General features: G+C 32.8%; 1 protein-coding gene across 1 annotated transcript; it reads right to left on the reverse strand.

Annotated features, from left to right (window-relative positions):
- Nucleotides 1-10,423: 10,423 nt before the first annotated feature.
- LOC129303577 (heavy metal-associated isoprenylated plant protein 9-like) lies at nucleotides 10,424-12,859 on the reverse strand. The gene is given in 7 exon segments (XM_054942984.1): nucleotides 10,424-10,609; nucleotides 10,612-10,832; nucleotides 10,834-10,987; nucleotides 11,739-11,829; nucleotides 11,929-12,101; nucleotides 12,205-12,412; nucleotides 12,538-12,859. Coding segments are annotated over 7 exon segments (906 nt in total). The 5' UTR covers nucleotides 12,559-12,859; the 3' UTR covers nucleotides 10,424-10,571.
- Nucleotides 12,860-25,391: the final 12,532 nt, after the last annotated feature.

Below are 25,391 nucleotides of genomic sequence, written 5' to 3' on the forward strand. Positions count from 1 at the left end.
TCAGCCCCATGAGTTAAAAGAAAACCTAATGCCAAAAGTGAGAAACAAGACCCATAAATTTAGGGTTAACTTTCCAATTTTCCTTAAAAATAATGGTTGGTGGAACTCGAGTGATGAAAATATGAAACAAAAAAGCACAAAACTAACTATAACACTTGGAAGTTGGAGCCAGGAAGCTAGACACTATACACTATACAGAGATCACCTAACCCCAACAAGAAATGAACAAGCTGATCAATGACTTAAGCAGAGTTAATTTTAGATGAAATATGAATTTGTTTCTTCCTTTCCAAATCCCCTAGCAAAAACAAATAACAACCTCGATTTTAAAATATTAAAGCCCCCCATTGTAACTCTCAAATCAATTATTATAAATTTATAATCACTAGTTTCTCCTGTCCTAATTATATGATAAAGTTTTAACATTCTCTGCCTGATCCTAAATACAAGGTAAAGATGTAATAGTTAAAAAAAAAAATTCAACCTTCGTTTCTCATGATCTTTCAAAAAAATATTTCAACCTCACCCATTCTTAATTGTAACAAATTGTAGCCATGTTTTTAATTCCTTTGCAATACTTAATTGCAATCATTTTTTTTTTTTGCCAAATACTTTATCATGATCATTAATTTAAGTGAAGGATAAAATTAGAAAGTCACAAATTTTCTACAAGTTTAAGGTGTCGACTACCCCTCTTTAAGAATTATAAAATTAGGTGTGGAGAAGAGAAATGGAGGTGGAAAATTCTCTCAACCAAAAAAGATAGCCTATGGTCAATCGAAAAGGTTTGAATTCGAGATGGCGTTTTGGATATGACAAAAGCGTACTATTTATCTTTGTATTAACAGAACACGCCATTCAGTACTTTATAATGGTAATTAAGATTAAACAAATTTCTAAATCAAATTATCATGTTAGGAAATGTTCAAACTTTAAATCATATTTGAAAATAATTATATAAATTTAGGATCCCAAAACCCTTTTGAAATTTGTTTGAGTTCAAACATATAAGAAATAAGAATGTAAAATATTATAGATGGAGGGGAAACTTTGGTGGATAAAGTCCACAAGTTTTCTGCTACTGCTCATTCTTGGAATACAAATGTTTTTGGTAGTATTACAAAGAGAAAAAGAAGAGTAACAGCTCACCTTGGTGGTGTTCAAAAAGCTCTAGAAACCAAGAACTCTTCCTATCTATCTACTTTTGAAATTGAGGTTTTCAAAGAATGAGACGATTCTGGAACAATAACATAGTCTCTGGGCAGCAGGCAAGATGTGATTAGATAAATTTTGCAGATCGTAACACTGCTTGTTAACAAAGAACTATAAAATTAGTTAACTTTGTACTTTCATAATAAATTGTCATCATGTTACTGTGATTGTTCTAATTAATTGCACCATTATGCATAGAGTTACTTCCTCCATTGAAAAATATAAGATATTTTTTAAAAAATTGAATGTTAAAAAATATAAGGCATTTTTAATCTTTTAAGGTGTAATCATTATCTTTTTTGTTTCAAAAGTGCCCCCATTAATAATGACTTTATATTTATTATATAATAGGAATAAATATAAAAAAATAAAATTAATTTAAAAGTAGGTAACTACTTTATTAGGAGGTGAGATTCAGTAAAAAATGCCTTATATTTTTAAATAAAGGGAATACTTTTCTACTCATTTTGCAGTTATGCTTTGTAACAAATACTCTTAAGGTATACTTAAATTTAAAAGTATATATATGATAAAACAATAAGAAATTGATATTGATGGAATGAAGTGGAGTGGAAAGAAATGAAACATTCCATTATTTGAAAGTTTTATAAGAAAAATAAACAATTTTATTTAATTGTTATTTAAGAATCAACATAAAATTAATATATTTGAATTATATATAATTATATTTTTTTAATTTAAGGATTATAGGGAGTGAAGGAGTGAGAAGAGCTGAGAAGAATGAGGCTAATTGCAGTGATATTATTTATATCAAGTTATTCTAGCCCTGATTTCCAAATTTGGAGATAATAAAAAATGGACTTAAAATGATTAAGAATGATTTGAAAAGATTCAACTCTCTTTTAAAAAATTCAAAATTCTCTCAAACAATACTCGATGACTCTCAAACAATATATAATTTTAGTCAGTCAGAGAGAGAGAGAGAGAGAGGAGAGAGAGATTTTTAATGAGGACTATATTTAAAGACTTTCTAAAAATATTGCTTATGGTCAAGAATTTTAAAATTTCAAAAAAGGATTATAGTTCAATTATAATACTTGATTAGAATTAATATTTTTTGAGTTCATCTTTTTTTGACACCATGCTTTCATATTTTTAGTACACATTTTTCACATTTTCAATACTCTTTTTTTTTCTTCTAGTCTTTAGCAATCATCTTAAATGTTTTTAATACTTACATTTCACATTTTCAGTTCTGAAAAACACTCATTTTTAATTACGTTGAATATTAAAATAACAAAAAATGAGTATTAAAAATTTCAAAGGTGACTACGGAAAGAAACAAAAACTTAAGTATTAAAAATGCTAAATACAACTATTAAAAATGTGAAAGATATATACTGAAAATATGGAAGATAGTACTAAAAAAATTCAATTAAAAAATTTTAACCTCAAGTACGGATGACTGTCTTTTCCTAAAATTTCATAATTTCAGGTTATTTCTCTTAGAAGGTGTTTAAATGTAAACTTTTTTGAAAGAGAAACCACAAACGTCTCTCACTGATATCCGATCACAAATCACAGACACATCCCAGTGATTGGTCAGCGTGCGATGCATTCCCCGGCACTTTGCTGGTCAGTTGAATTTATTTGTTTTTTGTTTTTTTGTTTTGCCAACTTGAATTTATTCTCGCATGTTAATATCAGTAAATCTCTCATCAGTGCATTGCTGTGCAGAGAAGAGATACTGTAGCTCACTTTATTAAAAGTCTCGGGTTAATCAAGCATCATACATTCAAAAGCCACATTGGGCCCGATCCAAATCGAGCCAAGTCAAATCACATGAACACAAAGTCGAGTTAGCATGCAAGTAGGGTAGGGGCAGATATTTTAATCAGGAAAGTTGAGATGACATCATATATGATAACACAAAAAAAAAAAAAAAAATAAATATACACACACGTTATCATTAACATAATATAAATATTTATATCTTATATTCATTATAAATATATAATAAAAATAAATAAATATTTTCATCTTTTTTTAAGTGTTATTTTTTAATTTTTTATGGCATAAAAATCATTAATTTTCATTTTAACTTTTTCTCAATACATATTATCATTAAATTGGAGAAGAATTAATTTTCTTATTTAGCATTGAGTAATTTAAGCATACTCTCAATGCATGCTATGAAAATTAGTCCTTGATTTAAGAAGCTTTATTGTTTACTCACTAAATTTATTATTTAATTTTTTATTTGATAATCAATAATAGTTGTAAATATACCAACATGGTAATTGTATTCAATTGTCACAAATTTTTTTGTTTAAAACATCAAATTATATCACAATAAAAGTCATTTATATCATACATTTTAAAAATTTAGTTATTACAAATAGAAGTAATTAACTTTTTTTAGAAAAAACATCTTACCTATAATGCTATAAAGTTCGTTTGACATGATAAAAATAAATAATATAAAAATAGAATTGATAAAAACATTTGTTTCGTTGAAGAATTGGAAAATCAAGCAATTCCAATTCCAGGTGGAATTGACTTTCATCATAAAATTTTAATTTTTAAATTTCATGTCCCTTTTTTCATTTTTTATCCCTTCCTCTCTTCTCATCCTCACGCTCTCTAATGAATCTTCCTCTATCCCTCTCTTCCCTCACTGCGTCTGAAACCATGCAAATCCAGGAGGATATGGGCACTGCTGAAGAATCGAAGCTCAAAGACTTTATTTCTTTGGCCTCCATGTTCGACGAAGATGGCGACAATGCCAGAGAGTTGTTGGGCTTCACACCCACCTCCATCATCGCCTCCCTCCATCGCCAGCGATGACCCACCTTCCAGATCTAAAATGATAGAGAGAACACTGGAGGAGCAAAGAATGAAGATGAAGCCAAGATCTTACAATGACGGAGACGACATTGACCTCTATCAATAATTTCCACCCTCTCCTCCTTCGCCCCTTCTCCTTTACAAGACTGCAACTCCCTCTCACCACCCTCACAACATCGTTGCCTCTTAATCCGTTCTGACTTCGACGTTTGTGAAACAACTAGATGTCTAGATCCTGTTTCCTCTTTTTGTCTTTGATTGTGTGATAACGTGGATCTTCTTTTTCGATTTCATGGATGGTGGCTGCTGAATCACAGTGGTTGATGATGATTTTGATATCTGGGCCGGAGGGGAAAAAATTGGGACAAGGACATTTTAGTCTTTTTATATTTTAAATGTCAATATTAAATAAAAATAATTCTCCAATTTTATAAATATACCAAACATATTTTTTGACCCCATTTTTATTTTTATCATACCAAATGAGGCATGAACTTTTGATTATATGGTTTTATGGTAAATATTAAATATATAACATTTAATATATCTTAAAATTTTTGTTGCAATGATTGATAAAATTTATCAACAATTTTTATAATTTCTTTCATTAAATGTAAAATAAAAATAAAATCAAATAATATTAATTTTTTAAGAGCATATGTAATATTGTCTCATTAACAATAGAAATTACACATCTGTAAAAGGTTAGATATAATTAAAATGAAAATTAAAAATTCCATCTATCACTTTCATTATGTAAGAAAGGCTATTGAGAGAGGAGGGGGGGCTGTAGGGCTATACTGCTGAAGGTTCCCCTTGTTTCCACCCCACATTGCAAGCGATTTTTGCTGAAATCACAACTACCCCATCAATTCTTTAAGTTTCAGGAGATTTTTTTAAAGAAGAATGCTTCATGCAGGTCAAGCCCATGCCTTGGAAGATTCAAGATTCATGAATTGATTATTTTTCAACGTTAGACTAACTTTTAAGTTAGATTTTAAAAGTACGGACATGCGGTAGTAATTAAATTTTCAATGAGAGGTATGTTTTTAAATAAGTGCCTGTAAGTAGTAGCAATTAAATTTTCAATGAAGGGTGTGTTTTTAAATAACTGCCTATAAACTGTCGGCTAGATTAGTCTAAATTAAAAATCAGGTACCAAATCAAAAGTTAAAAAAAAAATTATTATTTTAATTAGAAGAGTGGATCGACATGCTCATGTTCCTACTACAAAATATCTTTACATAAACACATATTCAGAATTAAAGAAAAGTGATAAAGTTACAAACTTCATCTTAAAATTAAAAAAATTCTCAATTTACCTACAATTAAATGAAAATTTGCATTACATTATCTTAAATAAATTTAAATAAAGATAATATTAAAAAAATTAATCAATATCCCATGAAGTAATTTATTAGGATCATTAGTCTTTTTTGAAAAATGGCCTGTAATAAAAATTAAAAAGAGTAATCATTATAAAGGTTTGAAAGTGAAAACCTTATTGACCAGAGTAGGCATACTTTCTGTAATCGCAAAGCAATCCAGGCTATTGAACTCCAATATCACATAGAGCATGACCATCAAACTTCTGTTCGCTTCATTGCATTGTAACTGGAGTAGGCCAGAGACCACTATCTTGGGTGACAACTGCATTGGTCAACTCATAAAAAATATAAAAAAAATTGACTGGACGATTTACAGTTAGTTTTCCTAATTTTTATAATATAATTTTTGATTATTAATGAGTGCCTTTGAATGGGAAACCTCTAAAACAGTAGAGAATAGAATTGTGAAGAAATAGTGGCACAAATACGGACATGAGACTATCTTTTCATTGAAAAGGAGGGGGACCTAATTTGTGGACTTTCTCTTGAAAATAACAGCGTAACAAACAGTAACATGATAATGGTTCGTTTTGCCATTATGGACAAGTACATGCTTCCTTTACACATACACACACATTTTTTTTGTACGAACACCCGGAATCCTAGGCCTACTTCACATTCATTGTGAGAACTTGATGGAACCAAGATTAATCTGGATCGATGAATGACAAGTATTATAGGGATAGGCATCCATAGTTGCATATGTTGTTGCATTTTCAGAATTTAAATTCGAGTTCTTTGATTAAATTGGAACAACTCTTCCCTGTCAATCAAAGCACTTCTGGTTTTTACACATTTGTTGAATGGACCTCATATTTATATATTTCAGCTATTTGCTTTTTTTATCCATTTTTCGTGTCCCCTTTGCATTCTACAACTGACTTTTAAAATTCTTCTTTTTCTCAGCCTGGTTGCAACTTCTTGCGTGTAACTTTTTAGCTGCCACTTTCATATTCATGATTTGAATCAGCATCATTTCGCACTAGATTGAAAGCAACGAGAAAAGATTAAAAAGTGATGATCAAACCTACAAAAAAATATTATCCATATTTTTGTGGGGATGTCTTGTATAGTTGTAAGATATCATATTGCACAGGGCAATGGCATGTGAACAACAAATAGAGTCCAATGAAAACGGTGTAACGGTGATAAATGTACAGTGCCTTGCACAGTTGTTTCAACGCTCCTATCATTCATTCTTCATTATCATCCCCATCATCATTATTTTTATTTTCTGACACAATCATCATTCGCTAGAAATTCATACATACACATTCACTGCATTCAGATACACAGGGCTCTCAGATTCAAAGTATATATATGCATGCTGATACCCCAATGGACTTTCTTTGCCGATCAGAGCGAAAACCTAACCAAAATGGCAAAAGACCAAAAAGAAAAAAGAATATATATATATATATATATTTGTGGTCCATGTATATCCGCGACATCATATATAATGAAACTTTATTTATTTATTTATTTATTCATTCATAAATTACCTCTCTGTTTCGAGACCTGAGGTTCACAAGGACCTGGTTCTCTGATCATAGCCTGTTTGATTTCCCTGACAGTTGAGTGAACTTGCTCATTTGCAAAAGAATACATGGTGTAAATTATTGTAAATTTCTGTGAGAATTTTTCTTGCTGTAATTCTAATGAACTTGCAGGAATGTTAGAAAACCAGAGCTTCAGGGGGTAATATGTTCTGATGAGAAGTCTGCTGTAAAATCACATCAAATAGAATTAAGAAGACCACGACATGCCTTGCAATTCAGAAGTGAAACTTCTCCGAGACTCATAACTTCAATACACAAAACAAAATGGAGAAATAGATATTCCTAAAACGAGGGCCCAAAAAAAAAAAACAGAGAGAGAGAGAGAGCCCCTATCGACAATTTTATGGATCCACTGGAACCCCATTATCTAATTTGACAGCTACCTAGAAGTAAACCAGAAAAGAATCTGGTTGAGACGAGGAGGTTCTGGAGGAAAGACGAAGATTCCTGAGACCGCCAAAGCTTAAACGACGCCGAGGAATGAGGCGCTGTGTCACCCTCGTCAGAGCCACCGTGTATTCTCCCAATATCTCCGTCATAACCGCCACCATTATCATCTTTCGGCTTCGTGGCCCTCAAAAACGAGCTTTTTCCCACTCTCTTCTCGGAGAAGAAACCAGAGGCTGTGTGGTTATGGGGGTCTGAATCTGATGGTAATGTAACGTGAGGAAAAGTAAGGCGAAGGCTAAAACATATAAAGAAGCACTCAGAGGTGGGCAAAAAGGTTTTGAACTCTGGCACTTTCTGGCAGAACCAGTGAATCGGATTACATTACTAAAAGAACCACAAGATAAAATTATCATAATGACCAAATCAAGGGGTGGTTAGTCGCTGAATTACGGCTTCACATGTTATTTCATTATTATTGTAAGCCACGAGGTCTGTTTGTCTGGCCAAAATATTCTCTGGGGCCTTGATTACGCGTAAGGGTAAGGTAAGTAAACTCGACGGAAGTGTTAAAAATGAAAAATGTGAACTTATTCATTTCTTTGTTGTTATTCTAAACCCTCAACGTGGGCGAAGCGTGGCTTTTGAATAGTGGAGTGAGATGGAAGTTTGGTAGAAGCGTGGTTTGGTTTTATGTGCCGAGGCTTAATGCTTTTTTGGAAAATGCCAAAGAGACCGGAGGCTCCTTCCCTCCCACATGTTTCTCGAATTCTGATCACCACCACATGTGATGTGGCGGAAACTGAACATGGATGACCACCTTCAACAACTTTTCTCGGTAGGGACACAACACAACAACGCATGAAGGCCTGATCATGTGCGATCTCAAAGTCCTGTGCTGCGATGCGAGTGATTCATGAGTCATGACCTGTTTGAGAACAGAGAAGACTGTGTAGCGATGAATCTCTATTGACGCTGTTGAACTGAATGTTACTCGGACACCTCGTTGCTTGTCTTTGAACGAGAAATATCAAATTTGAGCACAAAAGCTCCCCGTTTTGTGCACTAACTCCGTGCCGACAGTTAAAGGGGAAGCAGACAGACAGTGTTCACGAAACCATTTTTTCTTGGGAGAGTGACACTAAAGTTTCATGATAAAGAATTTATTACACTTTTTTTAACCAAAAGAATTTATTACACTTAGATCCTGACAAAATTTTTTTAAAAATAAATTATAAATATTAACTCAAACAATTACAAACATAAATTTTAATTATAAATTAAGAGTTATATTTAAAATTTAAATATTTTATTTTTAATTATGATTCCTAAATTTATAACTGTTTGAATTAACATATATAAATAATTTTAAAATTTTTTTTTTGAGACCTAACCATCATAGATTTATTTTTTTTGGATTTCAATATCATTCTTTTTTTTTTTCTTGGCCTTTTCTGGGGAAGAAACGCTGTTGCATGCACCATGTGCATTAAGGTGTCAATGAAAGTGGTTATGTTAGCCAAAGAGTCAACGGTTAGGTTTGCTTTGATTTTTGCAGTAGATTTAGTGGAGAATGTCAAGTCATACCATCAGGTATTTTAATTATCTGGTAGGGATTGATCTAGCTTAATTAGAGATTTAGAATTCAAACCTTAAATATGTAACCGGAGTTAAATATTCAATAGAAAACATATCCTCTAAAAAGGTGCCCGCTAGTTACTGACAGGATTAATTCGGGTAAAATACCTGAAATACTGAAATCATGCTGGAAAAAAAAAAGAATATCAAGGCATGGGAATTTTTATTTTCTGCATAATTCTGATATGATAAGATTGGACCATGGGAAGCAAGTCATGAACCAGCTTCAAGATAGGGCATGGTGAGAGCGGAGGGGCGAAATTTGAACATGAATGCTGACCCACTACGCTGTGGCGAGAATATGCGATTGTGATCAACAAATTAGCCAATATCGTGCTCTTTTTTGGACCATGGATTAGTTATATTGCTGTAACTATTTGAAAGTTAATTACCGAAACAAAACAAAAAATAAAAAAATCTCGTGGATGCCTATCATTGTTGACAGTAACATCAGCTACATTTGTTTAAATATTAATCATCACCAAAAATATTTTTATTTTCCTTATTCCTTTAAAATAATTAAAATTTATCAGGGATAGTGGATAAGGCTTTTCAGGATTTCACTTTCTGGTTCTTGTGTGCATCTATGTTGTCCGTGAAAGCTGGCTCCATTTTGTTGGGCTCCACTGCCTTTATGTTGTTTTTTCCCAACCCTGCAAACGCCTCCTCCTCCAGAGAGAAAATTTTAAGTTTTCAATGCATTCTCTGAAGTTGGTGTGTTACTTTCTTTTAGAAATGGATCCTCTAAAGATTAAAATTGAGAATCCCTGAATTTCATGAGATTTATTTTTCAAGAGATAGAGAAAATTTTGTTCTTTATAAAAAATAATAAAATGAGAAAAATATAAAAATATATATTCACAGAAATTCATGAATCTCAATTTTAAACTTCAATTCACTGTTGAGTTACGTAAATTTTAGAGGATTTCTTTTGACCTTCACGTTAATTTTAGAGGATAAAAGAAATATATAATAGGTGAGTATATTATACTAATGAAAAATTGAAAACTTGGTCCCTCCGCCAGTGTCCAACTTTAGAAGATCTTCATTGAGGAAGAGTTACGATTGAGGACGCCAAGGGTCTGTTTTTCAGACGGATGATTTTTCAGTTCTTCAAGAGGCTCTCACTCGTATGTTTTGAAGTGGACATTATGGATGTGCACCCAAGCCTTATATGAGGCCCTTTTCTTTGAGGCCTTTGTTCATGAAGAGGGTTGGTTCATCATGTGCAATGTTCTTATCTTCTTGAAAGAAGCCCAGCCAACCCAATAACACTCTCTCTCCCAAGTCCCAACCCCAACAAAATGTTCTGTCCAATTAATTTAGATTATGGAAGGGATAGGCCTTCAAAGATACGTAGTGCCTTTGACTGAGGTAATTCAAGTGTGTGTTTTTCGGATGGGCAGTGACGTGGACGAATGCAAAGCTACGCAGAAAGCTCAACGATATATTATTGATGAACTTATGAATATGTGATCCTATTTTGATACACATGTCCACCAACCCAGCTATAAAAATCCCTCATTGGTGGAACTCGGTACTTGCAATCAAGTTCGAAACTGTTTCCCTCTCTTCGCATTTACGAGATGCAACATGCATTTGGGTTTTCATCACTAAGAGCTGAGGAGGTGGGATTCGTTCAACAACATAGAGTGGTTGGAAAGGATAGTACATCATCTTCTTCATCCCTTCGTCTTCCATCTCGGTCACCTCTATTTGTTTTCCTTCTTCTTCCCCGCCCTTTTCCTCTTTATTATTCTCACTCTTATTTTCACCACTTCCATCACCTCCGTCTGCTGGTTTCTCCTCCTCTTGTTTCTCTTCTGGCTTGACCTCTTCTGCTTCTTTCTTTTTCTGGTTCTGGTTCTGCTTGTGGGACTATTTTTGCCTGTTTTCTAGTGCTCCTGTATACATAATCCACTAGCTTGTTCGCATCCATCGTCCCTGTCACTGTCACCTTCCCTGTGCTCAGCTGTGTCTCTGCCCTTTGCACTCCTGCATTAAATTTATGAGAACACCTTACATTAGTACGCAATTATATAAACATAACCAATAACCATGAATTTATTAAACAGAACCTTCACTATTCATGCACAAAGCATTATCAGTCATGTGACAACCGAGTTCATGAAAATAATATGTTAAAACTAACTAGAACTTTGCTTTATTAGAAAGATATAATAGACGCGAGGCTCGCCTGAGTGAGTGAATTTGAATCTCACTATAGTTTTTATTTATCGGGTCGTTTTATCTTGTATACAAATTTTTAACAAATGGATCCCACAGTCCAGAGAGAAACTTTGCAAGAACTATCCCGCATGATTCTTTTTGCGTTTTGATCTAGGTGCAAGCTGAGTAGGACATGGACCGGGGGGTCCTTCAATGTTAGTGTTACCGACCTATATTTGAAAAATTGCACGCCACGTCAGAGGGTTCGCCATCAGACAGATTCTGATTGGACAATCTGAGTGGGGATCGAGTAAAAGCAAAATGAAGATGCCACGTTCAGGAGTGGTGATTCATACTTTATGGTATTCACCTACTTTATAAAATTTCGTTGTTAGGTCATAAAGTTGGCTTGTCACCATCACAAAACTGAACTGAACGTTTACGCACAAATCAAAATTAATCCTTAAGAAAGAAGTTGTCCAACTTTTCCCTTTCTATTTATCACAATCTGATTTCAATCACAATCAAGAGTGGAGTTAGGACATTAAAATGGAGTTTAAAGAGATGAAAATGGTACCTCTCATTTTGAGTATCTTTTTCTTCAGTTGCTCGGCACAGGCCTCACAGTGCATGTTCACATTAAGTTCCACAGTTACAGGCTCACCAACCTGGAACATCAAAACAATTAACTAATAGTTAAGCCACTGTCTAAATATTAAACATCCTTAACTAAGGAAGAAAATTTAAATTCTTAAAGTTGGTTATACCTGAGAAGTTACAACCTCTGGTACAGGTTCTCCTTCTGCTTCAGGCAGTGGAGATATGATTTTGGCTCTTCTCTTTAATTTCTTGGTAATTCTGTTGCAGATTGCTTGAGGCTCCACTATTCCCTTTATGGTCACTTCATTTTTAGCCATATCAATGACCACTTCCTCAACCCCTATTAAAGATTAAAAAAAATAATAAAATCAGTGCACAATCACATGCATGCATGGAATCTGGAAGAAAAAGTACGAGAGGGGTGAAAGATCAAAGATGTGAACCTCTCATTTTCATAATCGACTTCTGAATTTTCTTGGCACATCCCATACAATGCAGGTCCACAAACAGCACGCAAGGTGATGGTGGTTTGGGCTCTTCCTTCTTCTCTTTTGCTTTCTCTTCTTGCTTCTCTTCTTTCTTCTCCTCTGTTTTCTCTTCTTGCTTCTCTTCTCTCTTTTCCTCTGCTTTGTCCTCTACTTTGGGTTGTTCCTGCTCAATCAAATGAACAATCAGCATTATATGAAAAAACTAATGCAGATGCAGTTAGCCATGAAAAAAAGAAAAAAACCCAGAAACCAGAGAGAATGAGAATGATTATGATAAAGAATTATCACCTGTTTAGCTTCCTCACCCATTATCACTGAGATATGAAACTACAATTCAGATTTGAGAAGGAAAGGCCTCAAGAGACACAAGAGATCGATGAAGAGGGATGGCAAATATGGAGAAGACAGTGATAATATAAGGAAGGAGAGGGAGTATAATAGATGGCCGGTGGATGATTAGAAATTTAAAATATAAAGCTATAACTGAGTGATTCCACAGCACATGCAGTGCCACTAACTGTACAAAGAACCTCTTATAGTTTAATATTTCTTTTTGGAATTGTTCTCAATCTTCGAGGCACGAGGTTGAGGGGGGGAGGAGGAGGAGGAGGGGAAAACCAGTGGAGAAGAACTAGCAGTTTTATAGACAGAAAAAGGGGTTGATTATTATGGTGGTGAGAGAGAGAGAAAGAGAGAGATACATAAAAAGCATATTTGAAAATGATAATACTTCCATCACCCACCGACTGGTAGAATTTTCATGACCAGGTGGTGAAGTGTCATTCTGCCAGACATGCATGGCTTATTGTAGCCGTGGGGTCTCACTGCATTCTAGGACAACCTAGACGCCAACCTAGTTGTGTTTTGAGTCATATTCTCATTTATTAACCTTTAACTTTACTAAACATCTGTGATTATAATAATGCTAGAATGTTCAAGCAAATCAGAATGCAACACCTAAGTTAAAAGTTAGTGTCAAGATTCTCTTCGTGTGGCTGAGCGTTTTATTATATATAAAATTTTGCAGAATTTATTACTTCTTGAATTGGAAGTTGGTCAGGTTTTATTCTACAGTTAACAGGGGTGGCATGGCTTTGGGTGAGGATCCACCAGAAATCCAAGGAAAGAATTAACTTTATTGTTATAATTAAAATCATCGATCAGTCTAATATTCTTGAGAATCTTTCTCTGCTAACAACATAACTGCAATAGTTAAAAACAATTGCCGCACATCTTTCTTCCCAGAAGACAAAAAAAATGGCCTATACAAATTTTATTCTACCTAAACTAACCAAAACTATCAACTATATTTAAAACCTGCATATACAAGAGATTCTGCTTGTTTAATAGTTTAACAAATGAATATAAGTTAATTTTTTCTTTTTGAGTGAAAAGCAATTTAATGAGAAATGGGAAGAGAAAAAAATAAGCAAGAGCAGTGGGAAGATATTACATCTTAACTCAAATTAATATAAAAGCTTTAAGTTTACATAGGTTCTTATTCTTTATTATCATTAATTATTAAATCTAATTTTATCTCACTTCTGGCTTCAACTTAAGTTTACTATTACTTGAATAACCCATATTTGTCCAATAAAAAGAGGCAGATGTAATGAATGTGATCACATGCCTGTTGTGATTTCTCAAAACGAGATTTCAGATGAAGCATCTACGTCGTGCAGGTTAGAGCTTAAGCAACGTAATTCTCATTTTCATGTAAGTGTAGTTGGGATGATCGAAACGTGGGATCCGAGAAGTCCCTTCGTTTTGCGTGTAAAAGCTAAAGAAAGTTGGTCTCCACGTGGGATGTCACTCATCATTCTATCACAACCTTAATCTCTTCAGTTACGTCTTTTTTTCAACTCACGTCAGTTAAGACAAATGAGTAATCCTACAATATTAACAGTATTAAACCATGTTATCTTGCGACATCTGGTTTGGTATACTTCTCGTTCCAGTTCAATCATTACAGCAAATAAAAGCCATCTCAGAAAGCTTACCACAAAGAGGGCTTTTTGACAGGAGAACTGCATAGTGCATATGTCTGCAGAAAGACGAGCTGAGACTTATAAGGTGAATGTAGCAACACGTGGAGATGAGTCATGAAAGCATTAAAAGAAGTCCCATTTGTACGCTATGCATGGTTAATTTCGGTGACAGATCTCAACCACTAGATCCTAAAGATAAAGACATTGTACCAACAAACACATGGTTGCTGTATCTGATGCAAAAGCTAGGCGTAGTGTAGCCAAAAAGGATTTGCTGCCGAAGAGCATGTAGGTTGACCTTAGCTGCTCTGGCTTGTGCTCTTCGACGGAAATTAAAGCGGATTTTGATCATGTGGTGACAGTTGTCTAAATTTTAAAAAAGAGAGTGGTCTAGAGATCTGATATGAAGGGTATGTAGTCTGGTTGAGAAACATCTTCATGGTTGATTGGCTTTGATTAGTGAAGCAATCACCTTCTAAATTAAACCACCCAATTTTTAATATGTTAAGGTACTGGTCTTCAAAACTTCAGAATCAACAGGTGAATAATTCATATGCTTTCCAAAGAAATTAAATAATCTTTTCAAGAAATTAAGATATGCTCCCTGGTTATAAATCACGTTGTAGAAGTCTTTTTTTTTTTTCCTGTCTAAAATACGCATAACTTTTGGGTAATATTTGATGCATTGATTTTTTTTTTATTGTTTTACCCTTGGCTGCGACTAAGAAGTAATTAATGTTGTGTTATAAAGTAGTATTTCATTTGTTGATCTTAAATATAAGAGCTAGTTGAGGGGTTGTTTTAATCTGAAATGTAAAACCTCAATCTACTTTGTCTCCCATTTTTGTTGCTTCTTCCCCAAACTACCTACCTATATTTTGTATTGCTTAAAAAAGTTAGATTTGTGTATTGCTATAAAGGCCAATAGAGAAATTATCAAATTAACACACTTTTTTTTGACAAATAATCAACTCAACTAATTTTTTTAATCTAAGTGAATTAATTAACTAGCTCTTATATTTAAGATGAGAGGAAGTAATTTAATGTACTTAATAAAAGCAATAATACAAAGTGTTGCAATTCTTTTTTCTAAAAATTTAATGAGCGAACCAATATCCCTATTCTTAAAACAAGCAGTGAAGTTAAACATTGATTGTTTTTTAGACAAGTGGAATAACATTCATTCTTTTCCCCCCAAAAAGATGGTATCTGACTCTGGTCTTGAATGCGATTCAAAATAGCTTGAACTGAGAAGTTGTTGGAAAGAGAAAATAAGATCCAAAAATTTAAAGTAATAATTAATGACTATGTTTAAGATAATCATGTATTTATGAGTTTTTTTTTAAAAACTTTGTGGGACAATATGTTTAACATGAATAAAAGCAGAGGGCAAAAATATGTAAACAAAAGTCACTTTTGTATTTTTATGTAAGACAAAATTACATAACATACATTGAATTGTCAATTTCAATATACATATAATTAAATATATGCATAACATATAATCTAAGATTAAAGGTCATTTTTATCTTTTAACTATTTATTCAAAAGTGTTTGGTATCTTAAATTTATATTTGGTGTAATTTTTCATTTAACATTTGAAAATGACACACTGAACATCATATTGTTTTAAAAAATTAATTTTAACTGTTAGGTACTAAAAAAAATAAAAAAAGGACTTAAAAATTATAGAAAAATGCCCATAAAATTACACATAAATATCTTATGAAAAATTATTATCAATTGAGTCCCAAACTAATGGTTGAATAGAATCATATTTCTGTCATTTATGTGAGTAAGAAATAACATTTATATTCTGTTATTTATATATAATTTAAAAAACTTAATTGATATTAATTTTTTTATATGATACTTAAATGTAAGTTTGTGGATCATTTTCTATAATTTAGACACTTTTTTGTAATTTTTAAGTCAATAAAAGGTTAAAGTTAACTCTTTTAACAATAGTGTTAAATGCACTGATTTTAAATATTGAGAGAAAAATTACACTATATAAAAATTTAAGATATCAAATACTCGTAAACAAATAGTTGGGAGGGCAAAAATAATCTTTAATCCTATAATCTATTAAGAGGTGAGAATAATGAGACTTCTCTCAAATTTCGTATAATTTTTCATCCTTTCAAATTTTCCACGTATTATTAGGCTTTGTGCAACCTTTTCTACTCGTTCAATTTTTTTTCACATAATTTAACAGGATAAGTAAACCTTAAAAGACATTTAATTTATTGCCAAATATTTCATAATCAATTGCTGTAAGTTAGATACACAGCTCTCTATTACATATAATAGAAGAAATAAATCGTAATATTAAAAACATGTCAACTTATTATAGATTTTATATTAATACGAATAATATTAACAACAATAATTAATATTGATTGATATTGATGACAATGGTTCCTTTTCATTTTCTTTTTGTTCACCGTTCCAAAAATAGACAACAGGCTTTATGTTTGAATGAGTTTGAGATCAATCGTATTGAATATGACTTACAATCATAGATGATTTGGTTTTTTTTTTTCCCTAAATTTTATAATTTTCTTAATATGATTATATGACTGAGTAAAATTCTAATATTGTCAAGTTCAATTAATAGTAGTCCTCTTAGAAACATTTTATGCATTTACTCAGACTCCTGTAGGTAAAATTTTTTTGGGCCAGAAGAAACTTGTTATCAATGATTGATCTTTGAAATTTCAAAGGACAGGAAGCATTGAGAATCTAATAAAGAAAATCATTGAGAAAAAAGCGTAAATCATTCGGCATTATTATCTAGGTACAAACTAATGCAGGGCATTATAAGACAGATGCCAATTTCATTATTGAATAATAAAAGAGATCATAACATAAAACTATGATGGCAGGATCAACCTTTCAATTTAATACCCCAAAATTAAAAAAATAATAATTAAAAGGTGAAAACAATAACCTTTCCATTCATATTTATAATAGAAAAAAACTAGTCATATTTTCTTATTTATTACATGATTTTTTTTAAAAAAATAGTCGATTCTATTTATAATTATAATTTATTATTTAACTCATTAATGGATTATTTGTTTTTTACCAGAACATTAATTGATCCAATTGGCTTCTTTGCATTCAGGTATTTTGCATTGAAAAATATCTATACATTACATGTCCTCATTATACTCATTATTTTTTTCTGTATTTTTCTTTTTTGAAAACACCATATACTTTTATTTTAGTAGTAGTATGGCATTTAGACTGTTGATTGAATAGCCAGTTCGAACAATAATTTGAAAATAAAAATGGATTTTTGACTAAAAGAATACTTTTTAATCGATCTTGATTCGAAAGGAACAAAAAATGCCTGAATGAAATTAAAATTAGGCAGTTTACACTTATTTTTATTTTTATTACTATATTTTATATTTTTTAAATTCAAAATAAAAATTTAACTTTAAAATCGATCGTTTAAATTAATTTTGGATAATCTAAATCTCATTTAAATGACAATCACATAACACAAAGTTCTTCTTGCCTTGGGTTGCATGCAACATGGAGCTATTTTACCTTGCCCCGTAATGAAAGAGATTTTTTTTTTTTTGGGGATTCAATGCTTATGCACTAATTATGAATTTCTATATTTAATTTCTAGACAATGAAAGAACTGAAGAAATTAATCGCAAGTAAACTTGATAGGGAGAATTATTATCTCCTGCTTATACCAATGAAATTACCTTATAAAAAAAATATTTTCGTACAGATAAAGTAGTTTTAATAAAAGCTACATCTATGGACTTCAAATTTGTAAAAATTAATTTTTTGAGGATTTGATTGTAGGAACATTTTTTTTTTTCTGAAGACTTTACAAATTTATTTCCCCCCTTTTCAATGTTCTCTTATTTTATTAATTTTGGTTAATGGTTAGTAATATACTAACGTGACATTTTTATGAATATTTTTCACGGTCTATGCTCTTTCTTTGATGATAATAATATCATAATTTCTTTGAAATTGAGAAATACAAACAATATTTTGTGTCTTAAAATCATTTTTGCTTTTTTTTAATACATAAAAGTGGGTTGGTGTGGAAGAAAAATGATATTCAAGTATCGAGATTAAGGCTATATTTGGATAACATCCCAAATTAGGCTTTGGACAGTCCAAACTTAGGTTAAAATGATAAAAGCTCATAAAATCTTGTTTGGATTTAAAAAAATTGAAACAAGCATTGGGCTTTGGATGAGCATTTTCCATGAAGCCAATTAGAGTAGTTTTAGCGTGTGTTTGGATTAAAAAATTTATAATTGAGGTTAGGATTCAACTAAGGTTAGCAAACTGAGATTAGAAGAAAAGTCAGTTAATATAATATGATTTATGTTTGGATATTATTTTTTTAAAAGTCAGTTAGATGAACTAAAATTCGTTTGAATGGTTTAATTCAAAAGTTAGTTGAGATGTTTAATAACAAAAAAAAGCATGAATTTTTTATCTTAAATAAGCATGTTTATATTTTTTTGACTAACTAATAAGTAAAAAATATTAAACTTAAAATCACAACTAATAAGTAAAATATCTTAAATATTCAATCATAAAAACCTAAAATAAATTAATATTCAATTGATATGATTTACAAGTTGATCTCTGATTGTATCACGAACATGCTGTATTTGTCTTGACAATCCAGGTAGATTTGACGAGAATGCCTCACCAATATCGATATCTTTCTCCTGGACATCTACACTCTCATCTTTAACTTGTATGACCTGCTCGTCAGTAATTGAATTTCTCCTAATAAAGTTATGTATTGTCATTGTTGCACAAACAATTTGAACTTGTGTTTTATATTTAAATTTGGGCATTTTTCATATAATTACAAACCTATTCTTCCACATTCTAAAAGTTCTTTTTATATTACATCTCAGACTTGAATGATAATAATTAAAGACCTCATTATTGTTTGCAAATTCTATAACTTGCCTAAAGTTTGGAAGGTGATATCATTCACAATGATAAAGACTAAGATACCCATTTAGTGTTGGATAACCAAAATTAACCAAATAATATTTACCTATTAAATGAAAGGAAGTGATGTAAATTTGACCAATATTAAATCAATGCAATAATAATTATAGTGACTTTAATAAAATATACCTGGAGGTAGATGCGAAAAATGCATTGAAGGAGTTGATATGGCATTATCAAATACTCGAGCATTATGAACCATACCTTCCTATCTCGCAATAACAAAAGTAAAATACATGTTCCAATCACATATAACCATAACATTTTGTGTTACATGTCCTTTTCTTCTAATAAATTTGATTTGATCAGTAACACTAGCCAGGCATGGCACATGAATGCTATCAATTGCTCCTATAGCATGTTTAAAGAATGGCCAATATCGTGGATCATTTTAAATTTTTAAATGATATCGTTGAAACAAAGGATCAAGTGGCTTTATGTTTGCTTGGAAAGGTTAAGATAGGCAGCTAATACTTTATGAAAATTTCTATGGATAGTTTCCCCTGAATGCTGAAATCATTCTTGTATCATCCTATTACCAACTCTATGTCCAACTGTATTTAAAAACATTCTAACCATTTCTTCAACTCTCATTTTTTTAGACTTCTTTAGACCAAGATCAACTATTGTCGCACGCAATTGCCTAAACAAATGTTTTTCTATTCAAAACATTTCATAACAACAATCAAGATGACTTTACAAAATCTCATTGACCCACATTTGTCTGTTTGCCTGCTAGTTCTCCGTGGCTCTTTACACACATATGGCATCACATATTCACTAACTAATTGACATATTTCTTCTTGCTCAGTTATATCTTACTGTAACAAGGGAAGTAGTTGATGAGCCATATCTACATCCCAACCTTCATTCCAACCTAACATATATTCATTTGAATCTTCCATGATTTTTAAACCTGAGGTAAAATAGTATGTAAATATCATTTTTATATAATATAAAATACATAGTATATAAATATCATTCAATAACATAAAAAATAAAGCATAAGATGAGCATTAGATAAGAGTTAAATATTAACTACAAACCCAGTCATCATTTGCATAGCAAACTACAAGTCAAAATAAAGCAACTACAAGTCAAACACAAGTCAAGTCATCATAAGCCTAGATAAAAATTCATCCAGATACATTCTTTGAAATAAAATTTGGTAGATGGTAGACTTGGTGCTTCAACCAATTGACCAAGTGATCAAGATGATCTTTAAGTTGCTAGTAAGCATCTCACATAGGCTTGTACAGAACAAGATTGACACATCTCTAATACAAATCTTTATCACCAAAAACTTCTGGGAGTCCATTTAGGTGAACCATAACCTCAAAAACTCTTATGTCATTCGCTAAAATCTTGTTCATTGTCTCTATTCTAGCTCTATTATCCTTAGCTATTTCACTCATTGCATCTGCTATTTTCATTGAGGCAGGGACTTTTTGCTTTTTTCTCCCACCAACGCCTACCACCCTTTTTCTCTTGCCTTGACTTCCGTCACTACTAGTTCTACCAGTATTTATGGTGACAATCAAGCCCAATAGCTTATCGGTGACCCCTGTAGGTGCTGCGGTATTAGATAAATTTAGCTACTCTTCACTATCACTATAGCCTTCTTGAAGGTCAATAGTAGGGCGGTACACATCCTCATCATCATCATCCTCTATTTGGGTCTGGTTAGAAGATAGTACAAAAAGTGTCTCCCTAATTGCCAGGACATCCTTGAATATCAAGGTTAATTCCCTTGCAAATCTTAGGCCTTTTTGTCTAAATTTTTCATAAAGCAAAATTTTCTTGCAACCATTCTAACAATTAAAATTCTCAAACTAAATTCTAATCTAAAAAATACTTAACGACTAATTTATACTAAGATTTTTTGCTCCCACCATTCATCTAGGACATCGACAATATTCTTGTCACTATCCCATCTTAAGGCAGTTTTATTTAAAAACAACTTATGCCATATGTCTCATTCTTTATTCATATTGTCTAGCTTATTTTTCAATTACTTTTGCTCACACATTTTTCCTATTTTTGCCTCAAACCTCTCAATTATTGCCTACCACCCATTTTTGTTGAAAGCAGTTCCTTTCCTTTGTTTCTTATACACTTGTTCCAAGTATTCTTTAATGAAATTTTTTGTCAAAGTTAAATTCCACACAGCTTTTCCTTTATCATTGTTCATTGTTGTATAGACCAACCAACATCACAAACATGCAAAATTAATATATATCTCTGCATATATGTATCAATTTACCTAAAGACTCATATTTTCAATTTGGCATTTGTCAAATTCATAGAGCCTTTTTATTAATAAATTCCTTAGAAGAGAGCTATATGCCATATTTTCAAACATATCAATCAAGTCAATGACATTAAACTGATAACTCGCCTAAAATAAACATCAATTAAAGATTGAGGTGAGATATAACATGCCATGATTGAATTACCACCCTATCCCATTCTCTATTACCCAGGTCATGGATTTCCCATCTTCCTTTCTCCTACCACGAAAAGAAAAAATTCTCCTACACTCCTACAACATGTTTTTTTATCTCTCAACAAATGACATAGCAGTGTTCTAGGATATAATATAGTTGAATATTATATCTACCCATCATTTTCCATCCATTTTCTTTACTTTTAATTATGCAGGCCACAGACAAAATGACCCACATTCAACTTTAGTGCAAGAAGTCCAAAAATGGCCATCGACAATCATTTATGCAAGCAAACAATCATCATTTCTCATTGCACATATCAGTTCAGCTAAAAAAGCAAATATCATTTCTACGATCATTTCTGGAAGCAAACAATCATCATTTCTCATTGCACATATCAGTTCAGCCGAAAAAGCAGATATCATTTCTCATTGTAGGGGATTGAAAAACAAAATGATGATCTTAAGTTTCAAAAATAGCCACCAACGATCATCACTAAGTATTCAAGTCAAGGAAGAAAAAATGAGGCAAAGAAGGAACAGTAAAGCACAGCAAGAAGGAAAGAGACCAAAAGAATAACCTTACTTAGTAAGGACAGGCAATGGGGAGTAGATCCAGCAATAGGAAGTGTAGATCTGGTAGACACGGTGGAGATTAAGATATAGCCTCCTTGAGGTTAAATCACACTTAACTCCAAATTATAATATTCCAGGGCTTAACTCACAAGGATTACCAAATTGTAGGGTTTATAAATGGATTTCTCAAAATCTATTTTAAAGGAATCTCAATTTTCCATTTTAAATCTCAAATAAAATATAAGAACTTCAAATCAGAGTTTTGAAAATGAAGCGGAAGCTTGAAAATCAGTTGGGACCTAAATAATGAGTTTTAAAACTCAAAACAAATTTTTACACTGAATTTGACATGTGCACCATGATATGTCTTCTCTGTGCCATGCGCCATGGTGTATTGCACAAAATTTAATGTATTAGTGTTGTCATTTGACAGCACAGGGAGCGAACTTCTGACACATTTCAAATCTTCGTCCGACATTCGATTGAGGTAGTTTCGGTGTCTACACAGAGCTTTCTCCTAACTCTAACTAATAGCACTAATTTCATACTCAAATTCATTTTCTATCAAAAGTTGGACACTAAAACTCATTTTGATAATTTCACAAAATTTTCAGAATGGGGTGTCCCAACTCAACCACACATGCCAATAGCCTACACTAACCCTGTAACAGCCCTCCTGGGTCACCACTGCCTCTCCAGGGTCTTTTCCCAGGCGCTGGACAACACACATGTCACCGCATGATTGCCGGCTTTCCCACTGGTGGTACAGTGGTTATTCCTCACCCCACCCTCACGGGGGTCTTTTGGAACCTCCCCAGACTCGAACCTCCAACCTCTACCACCTTAACGAAGTTGAGGCGAAGTCTGATACCACTGAGTCAACTTGACTCAGTGGTATCAGACTTCGCCTCAACTTCGTTAAGGTGGTAGAGGTTGGAGGTTCGAGTCTGGGGAGGTTCCAAAAGACCCCCGTGAGGGTGGGGTGAGGAATAACCACTGTACCACCAGTGGGAAAGCCGGCAATCATGCGGTGACATGTGTGTTGTCCAGCGCCTGGGAAAAGACCCTGGAGAGGCAGTGGTGACCCAGGAGGGCTGTTACATAGCGCCTTTTATGTAACAGCCCTCCTGGGTCACCACTGCCTCTCCAGGGTCTTTTCCCAGGCGCTGGACAACACACATGTCACCACATGATTGTCGGCTTTCCTACTGGTGGTACAGTGGTTATTCCTCACCCCACCCTCACGGGGGTCTTTTGGAACCTCCCCAGACTCGAACCTCCAACCTCTACCACCTTAACGAAGTTGAGGCGAAGTCTGGTACCATTGAGTCCAGTTGACTCAGTGGTACCAGACTTCGCCTCAACTTCGTTAAGGTGGTAGAGGTTGGAGGTTCGAGTCTGGGGAGGTTCCAAAAGACCCCCGTGAGGGTGGGGTGAGGAATAACCACTGTACCACTAGTGGGAAAGCCGGCAATCATGTGGTGACATGTGTGTTGTCCAGCGCCTGGGAAAAGACCCTGGAGAGGCAGTGGTGACCCAGGAGGGCTGTTACAAACCCTCCGACCACACTCAATAGACTCTTGTGGACTTGTACAACACACCACATGCAATCAAACACACTTAACTCATAAAATCACCTCTTACCATGTGGATTTAACACTATTCCTTTATAAGCGAACTCCCGCCATAATAATCATGCCATGAATAAATCAACATGTAGTATGCATACTCATATCATTTCTAACATGCACATAATTTTTGTCACAACATATTTAATACTATTACAACATAATCACATAGCACACATATCTCCATTCTCAATTTCTTTTTTCTTTCATTATGTATAAACATATATACACATCATTTTTTATCATCTCACTAATATAAATTTACACATATCACAAAGACTTGCTAAAATTTGCATTGAATGTAAATTTACAAATATTAATGAGTTTTAAATGATTCTTTCTTATTATATAATCAATTAATATATAAATGCATAAACCAAGTTTTCCTGATCACCTTAAACCTTTAAAATGTCACTCAAAACACACATACTTTCAAAGCTCCAATTAGCTTGATGGTTCTAAATTTTAGTTAACTACAAGGTGACCACAAGGATAATCATTATTGTCCTTATTAGATAAATTTTCAACATTCTATCTCATCATTCCAAACTTACCCAAAATCACAACTTACTTTTAAATATACCCATTTGGTTTACTAGGTTCCTCTAGCTCACATTATCATTGATAAGCCATTAATAGCTTTGAAACACCTCCAATAACCTATATTAATGTCAATTTTCAACCATTTATGGCACTTACCAACTAAAGACTTATAGAACCATTAATGCTAGGTTTAAAAAATGTAAACAACTTATATTAACTCTATTTAAATTAATGGGTTTAAACTAATAGTGTATATAAACCGAAAATCATTAATCCAACTCAAACCTTTGAGAGAATGGAAGAAAAGGGGAGAAAAGGAGTTTAGAGTCTTACCTTTGATGGTTTATAGCTTAGAATTACTCCCAAACCTCTAATATGACAAGCCTTATTAGAAGATTCTACTTGCTCTTCGTTATCTTTCTTCTTCTATTTTAACTTCATGAATTGGCATAGAGTTATTGCTGTAAATTTTTGACCATGTGCCATGCTGTATTGCACAAATAGGTCATTTCTTTACTAATGGCCACAAGTGTACTACGACAGATGTGTTGCATGCTGTAACATGTGGCACAGAATCTCTCCTTTTAGATTTTCTTCTTCTTTAATGCCTAGGTGACCTGACTTCACTTCAAACACGAATCTAATACTGAAACCACAATCAAACATACTCATTAGACCTCTTTGACTACACACCATACTAATTCACAACTTAATCTCATTGAAATTAACTCAATCATGATTAATTTTTTTAGGATGTTTCACACTGGGTATCCCTACCTTTTAGTTGGAACAATATTATTTGGGCACTTTCAAAAAAAGGTACAATGTCATCCTATCGTTAAATTTACAAAACATTAATTGTGAAGTATGATATTTTGATCAACATATGACACATGTAATTCCTCCCTCCCCCCTCTCTACATCTGACTCTCTCTCTATCTGCTC

The sequence above is a fragment of the Prosopis cineraria genome, unplaced genomic scaffold (genome assembly GCF_029017545.1).
Source record: "Prosopis cineraria cultivar Desert tree isolate PC_DT_omini unplaced genomic scaffold, ASM2901754v1 PC2, whole genome shotgun sequence".
In the NCBI taxonomy this organism is placed as follows: Eukaryota; Viridiplantae; Streptophyta; class Magnoliopsida; order Fabales; family Fabaceae; genus Prosopis; species Prosopis cineraria.